We start from the raw sequence: 13853 nt of genomic DNA on the forward strand, positions 1-13853 counted from the left end.
TGCTGGAACCATGCTCTTTGTATCACTCAAGGGTTTTATTTTCCTCATGGAGACACTCAGTAAATATTTGCAGATTAAATAAATACATTTTCAACACCTTCTTTCTGAATTTGGTTGACATTATTGAGAAAACTTGTAATTAGTCAAGAGTAAACATTTCAGTATTCTAAGTGGTTAATAATCCTATAATTACAATGGTAACATGATAAGTGGTAAGCATCTTGAGTTACAAAGACTTTTGATAGATCCATGTCATCATTGGCGTTATAAATACACAGGATTTTAGCATACTAATACATAACCTCTGTGTCAAATGTTTTTGCGTGTAAAATGGGGTTCATGAAACCTGCTTCATTTAACAGGGTTGTGATGATCAAAATTTTCAAAGCCCTTTGAAAAGTTAATAGTGTTACAAAAAGGCCAAGACTGTCAAGTATATAGTGTTTGAGATCTTACTGTTGTAATAATAGAGAAAAACATACATGCACACCTATCTATAAAACCTTCAAAAGGCACATGAGAACTCTGTTTTTAAGCACTTTATTTATTGCTTTCATTAGGTACGTCTTTTAAAAGGTCTTTGTGGCTAATGGTGATGATGATGGAGATGGTGGTTCTCTATCCTTTTAATTTCTCTAGCCTTTTATAAACTATAGAGCTCCCATGTATTATTTTGGATCTAACAATTCATGAGGGGAGGGGACTAGCCTTTATAACACTAAGATACGGGTAAAACAAAATGAACAAACTGCAAAGTCATTTTAATGCAGATGTTTTAATTAACATTATACCCAATGTTCTGAAATATATTACTGATCTTCAAAAGACATCTGGAAATTTTAAAAATCACACCTGAAACTATTATATTGTCTGTCAACTATAATTGAAAATAAATTTAAAACAACATAAAACAAGTGAAGGGAACTTCCTCGGTCTCCGGCTCTTACTGCTGTGTTCGCCCGCTTGCTCTCGTCCTGTAAAGCCTAAACCGGCTGCACCTTCCTCCTTCCCTTAGCTTGTAGCTGCGTTGTTGTGACACTGCCACCATGTTGGAGGTGCGCCTGGTCCAGGGTTCCATCATGAATAAGGTGCTGGAGGCACTTAGGGACCTCATCAGCGAGGCCTGCTGGGACATCAGCTCCAGCCGGTGAACTTGCAGAGTATGGACACGTCCCATGTCTCCTTAGTGAAGCTCACCCCGCGCTCCAAGGGCTTCGACACGTGTCGCTTCAACCGCAAACTGACCGTGAGCGTGAGCTTCACTAGCATGTCCCAAATATTCAAGTGTGTGGCATTGAAGACATCATTACACGAAGGGCTGAAGATCATGCAGACAGACACCTTGGCACTAGTGTTTGAAGCTCCAAATCAAATAAGGTTTCAGACTACGAAATGAAGTTCATGGAGTTAGATGTTGAACAACTTGGGATTCCAGAACAAGAGTGTAGTTGTGTAGCAAAGATGCCTTCTGGTGAATTTGCACGTATACGCCGACATCTCAGTCATATTGGAGATGCTGTTGTAATTTCCTGTGCAAAGGACGGAGTGAAATTTTCTGCAAGTGGGGAACTTGGAAATGGAAATATTAAGTTGTCACAAACAAGTAATGTCGATATAGAAGAAGCTGTTACCATAGAGATGGAAGAGCCATTTCAGCTAATTTTGCACTGAGATACCTGAACTTCTTTACAAAAGCCACTCCACTCTCTCCTACAGTAACACTCAGTATGTCTGCAGATGTACCCCTTGTTGTAGAGTATAAAATTGCTGATATGGGACATTTAAAATACTATCTGGCTCCCACTATCGAGGATGAAGAAGGATCTTAGGTGGTCTTAAAATCCAAGAAAATAAAACTGAGCTCTTTGAGAACTGCTTCAGAGATTCCAGCATGTCCTTAAGTCTTCTGTCACCAAATTTGTATCTCTGAGTACATAGGTAGATAATGTTTTCTGTAAATAACCTATTATTTCTTTCTCCATTATTTTTTTAAATAAATTTTATTGGGGAATATTGGGGGACAGTATGTTTCTCCAGGGCCCATCAGCTCCAAGTCTTTGTCCTTCAATCCAGTTGTGCAGGGCGCAGCTCAGCTCCAAGTCCAGTCACCGTTTTCAATCTTTAGTTGTAGGGGGCGCAGCCCACCATCCCATGTGGGAATTGAACCGGCAACCTTGTTGTTGAGAGCTGGTGCTCTAACCAGCTGCCCCTCCGGAAACTCAGTGGCAGCTCATTGTCTTCACTCTAGGTATGGAAGGTGCAGCTCACTGGCCCAGGTGGGAATCGAACTGGCAACCTTGTTGTTCAGAGCTCACGCTCTAACCAACTGAGCCATCTGGCCACCCTGTCCATTCTTTACAGTTTGTTAAAAGGATAAAGTCCTAAATCAAATCTGGTCTTGTTAACCTAGAACTACTTCTGACTTATATAGAAATACTCCTTAGGATTTTCATGTAACAGAGAGTTTTGACTATTAATGCAATTTTAAGAATTGTTTTCAATTTAAATAAAAGTTATTTGAATTTAAAAAAATACAAGTTAAGTAGTTGAGCAAATTAAGCATTACATACATTCCCATGAGAAGACAGTGCCATTAAGTCTGTTGCTGCCCACTTCTTGGCTGACTTTATGGTCATGAAAAGGCAGCTGGGCAGAGAGCAGTCCTGCCTTCCCCTTTCCCTTCCCCTCTTCACCTACTTCCTGCACCCCCACGGCTCTGACTTAGGGTGTTGGAGTCCATTGTCCATGAGGTCCCCCAGAGCTTCTGTAGGAGTTAGCACTAAACAATGACAGAACACAAAATAATAACACATAAGCATTTGTGGGAAAACATACAATAACCATAAAATCAGCAGAAATCTCTCCCCTTAGGTGACCTGTTGTTTGGGTATATGATAATCAATATTTGTATGTGATAATCAAGCCCTTTCCTTGTGGAGAGCCATACCCTCATTAGTCAGCTGAGTGAAATAGCTGAACCATGAAAAGATAACAACTGCTCTTGAATCAAGTCTTATTCTGTGGTTTCCTCAAGTTGTCCCCAGCGGGGGCTCCAACAGCAGATACTGAGGTAGAGGACAGAGGGGATGAGGGGAGAGGGACAGGGGAAAACCTGGACATGCAGCAAGATGCAAGAGGTCTTCCATGAATAGCTGGGTTTTAAATAAACAAGTAAAAGAACCCAAGATTTATAGTCATATAAAGCAGGAAAACATAGTGCTTCAGTGGTTCATAAGAAAATAAGACCCAAATAGTGTATACTGACTGAATGAACAGATGAATGACAGTATCTCCAAGAAGATGAAATTTACATGCATGAAATGTGAAATAATAAAAATAATGAGATTAGATGCAAAACTAAAATGTTACCGATTGGATTTCAGAGAAGAGAGAGAAGGTTGTAAGGAAAAGCTCCATGAGAGAAGTGACGCCTAAGCTGGTCACAAGGAAATGAATTAGTGTGAGAAAATAACTTCATGTCTGTGTTAGTTTTCTAGTGCCTTGTAACAAATTACCCCAAACTCAGTGGCCCAGAACAGCATACCTTCTCTCGCCTTTCCATGGGGCAGGAGCCTGATCATGGCTAATCTGAATTCTCTGCTCAGGGTTTTAAAGGCTGAGATCAAGGTGCTGACTAGGCTGTGTTTCTTTCTGGCGCTTGGGGACCTCCTCCAAGTGCACAAGACTTTTGGTAGAATTCAGTTTCTTGAAGTTGTAGGTCTGAGGTCCCTGTTTTCTTACTAGCTGCCAGCCAGGTGCCTCACATGTTCCTTGCTACATGGCCCTCTTGCAACATGGTAGTTTCCTTCTTCAAGGCCAGCAAAAGAATCTCCCACTTCTTCTACCCTCTTTTAAAGGACTCACTTGATTAGGTTAGGCCCACCTGGAGGGTCTCCCTTTTGATTATCTTAGAGTCAACTGATTAGGCATCTTAGTTACATCTGCAAAATATCTTTACCTTTGCCATGTTCCAACATGATCATGGGAGTGATATCGTTCCACCTTTGCCATGTTCTACTAACTACAAGCAAATTACAGCCCTGGTCCACACTCAGGGGGATTGTTATACAAGGTGTGGGTCACCTTAGACGCCTGCCTACCACCGTGTCTTCTTTTATGAATGATTCTTTTTTGTTGTTGTTTTAAAAGTGAAGTTTTTGAAAAAGTGATTTAAAAACTGGGCACTGGGTGTCAGATGCTTGGCTAGGGAAAATAACTCTGAGTTGGAGCTTTGACTTACTTTAACTTAGGAGACCAGCTATGTGTACTTATTAAGGGAGTGGAAAGGAGTCAGTTAGAATTAGAGAAACCCACCTCATCATTTTGATGAACGGCAACAGCGTCCTAGCCAGCCTCTTGGCAGCTAGTCTTGACTCTCTCCCATCTGCCTCTACTTGCGGTCAAGGTGATCTTTCCAAACTGTGCATTCAATCACGTCACTACCCTGCTTAAAATACTTCTGCTGACTATGAGACAAAGCCCAAGGAAAGGACTGCCATGCTGTTCAGCTTCATGTTTTAACACACCTTCACGTGCCCTCGTTGACAGTCAGCTGAGCCAGTGGCAGTTAAGAGGAGGGGATGGATTTGAGACACACTGAGCAGGTAGAATTACCTGGATGTGATGAGGGAGGACGAGCCTGCTTCCTGCATGGAAAGAGAGAGCACAGGTGCAGGGGCAGATGTGGGAGAGCAGGTGAGTTTAGTTTGAGGTCTACGTAGCACATCACACCCAGGGACTGTGGTGTGCTTGACCCTCTACTGTGTACTGGGGAGTCTAGGAGGGAAGTGCTGGGTATGACCTCTGCATAGATGAGAATCTATGTAGCATGGAAATGATAGATTCATGAGAAGTGGGGCAACAGAGTGATTATTACCAGTAGTAGATTGCAGTGGTGGGATAGTCAAGATGTCAGGTAACAGCTGAATGGAATTTTCCCCACTCAGTGAAGTAACCAATGACAGATAAACTGTTTCATTGTTTCTGTGGCTTAAATATTTAAACAATGGGAGACATTATTAGGATCTAATTTGGGGCGCCCAAGAAAATATCAGGAAGAGGGGTTCCAAATTTGTCCTGGTTATCTCAAATAACTTTGTCTTTCCAAGTATCTTTTGTCACTTGGCCTCATACAGTCTGGTTACGAATCTTGAAGTTCTTTTGTGCTTGTTTCAGACTGTATGGAAGTATGAAAGTTTTTCTGCTACAGCTTTCTGTTTCTCCTGGAATCCAGTTTCTTCTGGAGTATGGTTTCTTCTGGAGAGTGTTGGGCCCCAAATGTTTTTAAGCTGCCCTGGTCTGCCTGCCTAAGATGGGAGAAGCTCTAGGTAGAATAAACAAATGGGATGTTGCTTTCCTTTTTGATGGGAGATAGATTCTAATCTCTCTTCCTATGTAGCTAAATAGTATTCGCCGTATCAATGTCCACTCAATTTCCTGCTCGTGTGGTCCTTGTCATTCCTCCTATGGTCACCTAAATGTTGCCCTTGCTTTGGGTCGGCAGGCTAATGCCAGGGCAGCGACTCACGGAGTTCACGTCGCTGCTTGCTGAGACTGGTGTGATCCCCCGCTGGTGCCAACACTGCTTTCCACAGAGTGTGCCCTGCTGGCTTGGCTTCTCACCGAGAGGCACCTATGCCAGCCTCTGTCACCCTCACTGCCTCTGAAGTGCTTTCCCACCGGGCACACAAAGACTCATTGAAAGTTGTCTACACCCCTTTATTAACTGCTCAAGATCCAGCCCCTTTTTCAAAGCCCCATAACTTCTGGTAGGGAGTTTATAAAGCCCTTCCAAAGGGCCAAAAGGTAGAACGGGCACTGATACTGAGGAGCTGTACCTTCCTCGGTGAAGCCTGCACACCTCTCGGCTCTTTTGGTCGTCTCGTAAACTGGGCACCGATGCAGCAGGATTTCCCTACCCCCTCTCTAGGAAGTAGAGTCCAAGCCCTTTCAGTAGAGATTAGTTGAGAGACTAACCGAGGTCGTGGGCATATTCTCTGAGTCTAGTTTTCTGAAAGTGTGATGGGGGCAGGTGAAGAGCCTGCCACCAAAACTCATGAAAGCATGTGTCTTAGGTTTTCCCCTAAGTGGCAAGTCATCTGTTCGCGTCCTCCAAAAATGTTCATCTCGTGGTGGGACCTGTCTTCCTCTGACAACGTCCCAAGTGCCTTGGAACTATGGCACGTCTGGTCCTGACCTCAGTATTAGTCTAGGTGATGATGTGGTACTTCCTACCCCCAAATCCCAGCACCTTCACACCATGGGGGTTTATTTGTCACTTACACAAAGTCTCCATCTTGTGACTATGGCATCTGAAACACATGCCTGCTGTATTAGTTTCATAGGGTTGCCCAAATAAGATACCAGTAGTTTGAAATACCAGAAATGTATTCTCTCATGGTTCTACAGGCCGGAAGCCTGAAGTCAGCAGGGCCATGTTCTCCTGAAGGCTTGGGGCAAGAGCCTTCTTTACCTCTTTCTAGCTTCCGGTGGTTGCCAGCAATCCTTTGCATTCCTGGGCTTTTAGATGCATCACTCCAATCTCTGCCTCCACCTTCGCACGGTCACCTTCCCAGTGTCTCTGGATCTAAATTTCCCTCTTATAAGGACACACCACTCATTGGATTAATCTCTATGACTTCATCTTAACTTGATCAGCAAAGACTATTTCCACATAAGGGCACACTCACAGGTACCAGGTGTTAATACTTCAATGCATATTTTGGGAAGGACACACTTCAACCCATAACACCCTCCAAAGTTGTGGGGAGGAAGGGAGAGATGGAGGAGACCCAGCCTGGCTCCTAACAGTCTCACCTCAGGAGTGAGACATGCTCGTTTTGTTCACAGACTACTGACCGGAGCATGGCTTCAACATAACTGCAAGGGAGGCTGGGAAATTCAGGGGAGCACAGGGACTCAGTGAGAACTACTTACCTCAGTCACATCTTTGTGCCGCGCATTTCTTCTGACCCCAGAATGCTCTAGAGCACACACGGGGTAGTTTCTATTTAATGTGAAATATCTATCAAGGAACATATGATCCGGCAAAGCACATTGAAAGCATAGACTTCGAAAACTGCTCAAAGAAAGAACAATTTTTCTATTATCTATAAAACTATCCAATTTTTGTTTGATTCTTTGGTTCGTCTTAATCCAGAGAATACGAATGGTGGTTAACAAATTGGATCCAGTCCATAGATATTTTGTGCGGCCCACAGAATGTTTAAGAAACTTGATCTGGATATCTATCTTTCCTTGAACAATGATAAGATCTAATATCTGGGCCCGTTTCCTCAGAAAACCACTAACCGAATAAAGGCTACTTCCCATAGATACTCCCACTTCTGCAGTTGGCTGTGGTTCCCACCATTCCCTATAGTGTTCTCAACACTGAGGCTGAGTAGCAGTTCTCTGTATCTTTGTGCTTTCACCATTGTTTTCTTATAGCAGAGATTCCCCGCCCCCCCTGCCTTATATTTGGTTCTTTTTACTTATATACTTTCCCTGATTGGCCCCTGCAGACATTTGTGTGTGACCTCCATTTTAAGTAAAATCTATGTTTTCTTGTATGTTATCATATCCTGGTGCTTTTAGAAAATTAAACACTACCCAAAAGTATCACTTTGAAGTCCTGGCTCTGAAGTTGATTCTTGCTATAGCGCCTGCAAAGGGAAAACTCACTCCTTATGTGTTTCCTTTACTCTCACACTACTACCATACTCCAGACACGTCTGACAGCAGAGGAGCGACTCTCAGACACCAGCCAAGTGTCCTGCAATTCAACGCAACTCAACTCACTTATGACTCTATCCATCTGAAGATAGCTTCAGGTCGCACAGGTTAAGGGTTTGGTCCCACAAGCATATACCCCCCTTTAGATGCCAATCACAAGTCCAGGTTGTCACCTGTGCTTCTGACCAATGGGCTATAAAATCAGAAAGGTTTCTAGCATTTCCTCCTTAGGTTTGACTAATTTGCTAGAGTGGCTCACAGAACTCAGGAAAACAGTTTACTTAGTAGATTGTCAATTTTTTAATAAAAAGATGTAATTCGGGAAAAGCCAGATGGAAGAGAGGCATAGGGCAAAGTATGGGAAAGGGCACAGAGCTTCCAACCCTCTAATCATTTGATGGTTTCCCTGGCAACCAGCCACCATCCTTAGATTACTAGGGGCTTTCCAAAAAAATCACCTCATTAACATAAACTCAGTTGTAGTTGAAAGGGGCTTGTTAAGAATAATGAGACATTATTTCACCTTCATGGTTCTGAAGCATTTCAGTGACTGAGGACAAAAGACCAAATATAACAAAAGATGTCCTTATGGCTCTTATATAGGAATTTACAAGTTGTAGGAGATATTTGCCAGAAAAAGTAGACAAAGACCAAATACATATTTCTTATTACAAATCACAATATCACACCATCTGTAATAGTCATGATTTAAGGTGACTAGTAGACAAAAGCTTGGAAATTCCTGTGATGGGGATAGGTAGATAAACATTTACAACGAAAACTTGCAATGGGATAGTTGCGCAAACTTGAATATAACTAGAATAATGCATGTTGACTCAAGTAAATCCTTACTGATACAGCTTTTTGTCTCTTTTCTCCCCTTTACAGACCATTGGAACGATCCAGTGAAGATGTGGATATAATCTTCACACGACTGAAAGAAGTTAAAGCTTTTGAGAAATTTCACCCAAATCTCCTTCATCAGATTTGTTTATGTGGTTATTATGAGAATCTGGAAAAAGGAATAACATGTAAGAAATGCAACTCCAGTGGTATATTGCCATGTATGGTTTGTGCTGATTTGTGGTTATCCTGTGGAATAGGTAGCACATGGGGTATTTATGTGCCAAATATTTGAGCTTCAACTGAAGGTATTAGGTTGACATGTCCCTATGCTTTGTTTCTTCAGTTCCATGTAGGCATTTCCTTAACTTCTTTGTTCACAGCACGTAAAATGGTCCCTCCAGGGCAGCCTACATTCCAGGTGAAGCTGGAAGGATGTACTGAACATATATTCAGCTGTATCCTTAGAAATTCAAATAATTATTTTCTCTAACCCAAGAAATATGTTTGCCAGTTAAGACATTAAAAATAAAGTTCTCTTAACTAATACTAATAGTAATGTTTTGAATTAACCTCAGTGGTTAATTCCAGGTAGGAATAAGGGGCAGGGAGAATACAATGAAAGGGTCATAGCTGCATTTAAAACAAGTATTTGCTGATTAAAAAATAATGCTTTTCTACCAGTTGGGATGCTTTGTGCTGAAGTAACAGAAAAATTCCTTCCAACTGACTTGAATAATCAATTATTCATACTAGAGGAAAATCAATTACTCATATACCAGAAGTCTTAAGGTAGGATGGCTTCAGGGTTAGTTAATTAAGTGGTCAGTGACATTATTTAGGTCCCAGGTCCATCTGTCTTTTCTATTTTTCTTTTTCTGGTATGCATTCTCAGGTGTTGGCTTTTTTCCTCAGACTTGTCCCAAACAATTCTTAGGCAGCTATAGCAGTTGGAGACATTACATGCCATTACAAACACATCCTGCCAAGGACTATTTCTTCTTGTGTTTGTTTTTCAGAAGTCCCCCAGCAGACTTCCTATCTTGTTTTATTGGCCAGAATTGTATCACATGTCCATGTGTAAACCAATCACTGGCAAAGAAAATGGGATCCCTGTGATTGAATTAAACCAATCATGATTACGACAGTGATGCCAGGAAAGAAACTCACATGCTCAGAACACTTGGTCCTTGAAGGAGCATGGAAATTTGTATATAATCCTTGCATGTATAATGTTCAGTTAGATAAGAAGGAGGGAGGGCATGATTCTGGATGGGAAACCAACAGGGTCTGTCACACATTATAGAAAATTTAGAAGGCAAACAAAATCAGAATGACCTGCAATCCCCAAACCCAGAGCTTACTATTAACACTGTGTACGTATCCTTCAAGATGTTTTCTGACATGTACACACTCACAGTCCCACGTCTATTTAAAAAATTATCCATACACTACTGTTTTTAAGCTAATACTTTCATTATCGCTATCGCAAACTTCATTCTCTTGGGAATGAGACTCCATTTTCTGTTTCTTAAAGCCATTTTCAGAATGAATCTATCATATGTAATATGAAATTGACTGGCAAATGGTAACAGCTTTCGGGGCCAGAAAGTTTGCAAAAGGCAAAGCTCTGACTCTAACCTAAGTCACTTCCAAAGGCTGGGAACAGCAGTGACTGGAGTGGCCAACTACAAACTCATCAATCCCCCATCCTACGCTTATCATGGCACTTGGCAGGGTGCCATTGTCATTCTTCACTTTTCCACAGCACGTCTTAGTCAGGGAGTTTAGAGCAGCTTGTAGTCATTAATTGTGGCTCCCAGAGGCTTGCTCTGATGCAGTGAGCAGTAGCCTGGCCGGAATTCAGCTGTCCCACTGCGTTGTCATGTAATTTCTCATTGAATCCCTACAACTCCGACTCTAACTGAAAAGAATGTTAAAATGTCAGATCCTTCCATCTAGTTATTTAGCTAGGATATTGAAAAAGATTGTTGGGTTTGCATGAGATTTTTGAACCAGTGTTTCAGAATGGCTTTCCCTAATACTGCTCTTAAAGTGATATGGGAACTGAGGTCTTATCTAACTGTATTTCTCTCTGAGATTACAAAAGTAAAGCAAAATGATGTTCAGAAACTTCTGATGAGAGCCATTTCCAAAGAGCAGTTAACTCCTAAAACCTAAAAGCAGAGAATTTATATACCAAACAAGAAAATGGACATGATAGTACCAGAGTTCAAACTTTTAAAGCAGATTTTGTTTTTCTTAGTCCTTCATTGGTTATTTTAAAAGGAGATGTTCTGTCCTAGAAAACACATTGCTTTTCATGTAGATAGACATAGGAAATTGGGGTAGTGGTCTGGTTTTATTCAGTCAAACCTTGTTAATATGTACCCCATCTAGAGTAATAATATTCCAGGAATCACAACACAATGAAGTGTACGAGTATTTAAGATAAAGTACATAGAACATCACTCAGTTTTTCTCAAATTTAAAGGTTCGTATAGTATTTCGGGTTGTTGTCCTTTATTACTGCTCTGTAAATTTGAAAGAGTTCTGTTTCATAGAGTTCCAGTTTGTACAATGTTGAATAAATAGGATGTAGCTTTGTTGATAGATGAGGAAAAGAAAAATGGTTTTTGTGGGAACAGGTAAAGGCAGAGTGGTAAGCTCAGCTCGGTGCAAGTCATGCTTATAATACCAGTGAGAAACTTATCTGAGCATACGGTAAAACCAGCTTATATTTGGTTTGTTTACATTCCTGTTTCTTTTTCAGTATTTCGTCAAGGTGATATTGGAACAAACTGGTATGCTGTCCTGGCAGGGTCTTTGGATGTTAAAGTATCTGAGACCAGCAGTCACCAGGTATGATACCTTATTCTTTTTTTAAGTAGGATTTATTATTTTCCTTTTTTAAAAGACACCTTATGTCTTTTATGCCATAAAAATTACATTTTTTCAAACCCACTTCCTCTTTCCCATAGTAAGGAGTTCAAGTGTTTGATGAATTCCTTTATGAAGTTACTCAAGCAATACAGGTATTGAATGTTTCCTGTGATTTGAGTATGGTGCCAGCTGTTGGAACATGAAATGCAAGAGCACGTTGCCTGCCTTCCAGGAGCTTGCTATCTATTAGGAAATGCAAATAATTCATTTGCACTGTAATTAATGGCTGTTCATAAGGTGAAACATGAGCAAAGGGGGATGGAGAAGGAAGTCTCCCAAGGTTTCCCCTGAAATGCATCTTCCATCTGGTTTCCTGACTTTTCTGTGTCCTAGAAGTGATCCCCGATAGCCTGAAGAAAAGTCAAAGAAACAGTTGACAAATAACTTACAGCCAAGTACCATGTGTACGACAGTGCTTCTGAGCCTTTTTCATATGTAGCACCCTTCAAATGTGAGAAACGTTCAGGATGTACAAAATTTGAGATTTAAGTTTTATAGGAGATTATGTGAATACTGGAGTTGTGGGCAGTTACTGTCTAAAAACGTAGAAGTGTCCCAAAAGATTGTTGATAAAGTGGACATTTGGAGTTTGGAATATAATTGTGTGTTATACCCATTGTTATAGATGGTTAGAGTCTCGGGCCAGTGAGAAGTCTTACTTAACCCATAGTATGCTTTTTGTATGTATCAACACATCGAAAGTTCCATTAGAAACTTCCTGGAACCTCCTAGCCTTGATGATACTGTCCCTTCTCTCACAGAGCCAGATTTCTCTTGGATTTCAGAGAGGGCCAAGGTGGGTAGTGGGTTTTGATTCTTGTAAGCTGCCTCAGTTTCCCAATGGGACTGAGAACAGCTAAGATTCCTCGAATATCTGTCATGTGCTAGGTAGTGTTCTAAGCACTTAACAGGTGTTTCCTTACTTCTTTCCTCCTCACAACAACCCTATGAGATAGGTCATATTACTGTTTTCATCTTATAGATGAGGAAACGAAGGCTGCAAGTAGTTAAATAATCTGCCACAAATAATGTATCTCAAATTAGGGGAGCTAAGATTAACACCCAAGCAGTGAGGCACCTGATCATATGCTCTTAGCCACTGCTCTGTACTATTTGACTCAAAAGAAACATGATGAAGCATGCAACATCCCTCTCTCTCTGCTGTCTGTCATCCTTTCAGATTACCCCCGTCCCTCATCTCTGCACACCTTCTACCTGTAGACTGCTATCCTGGTGGGTACTCTCGGGGCCCTTTTGCTCAGGGTGCTCCTCTTGCCTTAATTGGGTCTCACCGGCATGGGTGTGCAGAGGGGGCAGGGCCTAGAAGAGAATGATTCTCCTCATTCTCCAGATGGTCCTGAATGAATAATGATGGAGGAAGGGGAGAAGCTGAAAAGAGAAAGACGAGGAAAGACAAGGAGGGAAGGAAGATGAGAATTAAGGAAGAGAAAGGTGAGAAAGAAAGGAAAACACAGGGAAGAGAGCTGAGGAAAGAATAATAATAAAAAAAGGCAGAGCAGATGTACCCAAGGAGTGATAAATCACAGCAGCAGAGATGTGCGGACACGTCAGATGTTTAAAGCTAGTGTGAGATTTGGGGTGGTATTAAAATAGTATTTGACTTTGGGCTCTTGGAATATTGCCCTGGACCAATTATCTCTCCCCATGGGGTCCTAGCACAGAATAGCTGAGTAACACTTTGTTATTAGCCATGGGTTTTTAAAATTTTTAATAAACTTTTAACTGTACATTTTAGCTGTGGTGTTGACCTCAATCCTAACACAGAGAAGTTTCCTAAGCTGGGCTTGATCTTCTCTTAAGTTGTTAGGAATTATTAGCTTTATAGCAAAGATGGCTTCCTGCTTCCTCTGTGTACTTCACCCCGCCATGTGCAACCAGAGCTTTCTGGATTGATGAGTATAGTCACTAGGATATAAGGATGAGAAAGCATATTGTCCTCTATATCCTCCAATGCTTCAGGTAGTAGCCTGAGCTGGACAGAGGGTCCAGCCGTCCAGCGTGCTGTGACGGACAGGCCATGGTTCCAGCCATATGGGACGAAGACAGTGAGTACAACGAGCAAGATGGCTGAGCCGCCTTCCGCGGCCAATTGCTTGAAAGGGAATCAATAGCAAAAAAGCCATATCTACTGCACTGGCTTTCTAATGGGTCTAGGTCTCTGCTCACTAGTGATGTGGGCAAATTGGGGTTAGCCAGTCAGAGTAGTGCCCTACATAAGTCAGGGTTCACCAGAGAAACAGAACCAATAGGAAAAGATAGGTGGATAGATAGAGATTTACTTGAAGGAATTGGTTTATGTGACTGTGGGGGCT

At 41.6% G+C, this 13853-nt stretch overlaps 1 protein-coding gene and 1 pseudogene across 3 annotated transcripts in view; both read left to right on the forward strand.

Moving 5' to 3' along the window:
• Positions 1-13853, forward strand: part of RAPGEF4 (Rap guanine nucleotide exchange factor 4) — a 278720-nt gene that overhangs the window by 41450 nt on the left and 223417 nt on the right. For both annotated transcript variants that reach the window (XM_081051093.1, XM_081051094.1), the window contains exons 2-3: positions 8623-8765; positions 11351-11439. In XM_081051093.1, coding sequence (XP_080907219.1) covers positions 8623-8765; positions 11351-11439 — 232 coding nt within the window. The remainder of the gene's footprint in view (positions 1-8622; positions 8766-11350; positions 11440-13853) is intronic.
• On the forward strand, positions 1047-1829 carry LOC308498776 (proliferating cell nuclear antigen-like; annotated as a pseudogene). The gene has a single exon. The product of its transcript is annotated as a proliferating cell nuclear antigen-like (transcript).

The sequence above is a fragment of the Rhinolophus hipposideros genome (genome assembly GCF_964194185.1).
Source record: "Rhinolophus hipposideros genome assembly, chromosome: 6".
NCBI classification, from domain to species: domain Eukaryota; kingdom Metazoa; phylum Chordata; class Mammalia; order Chiroptera; family Rhinolophidae; genus Rhinolophus; species Rhinolophus hipposideros.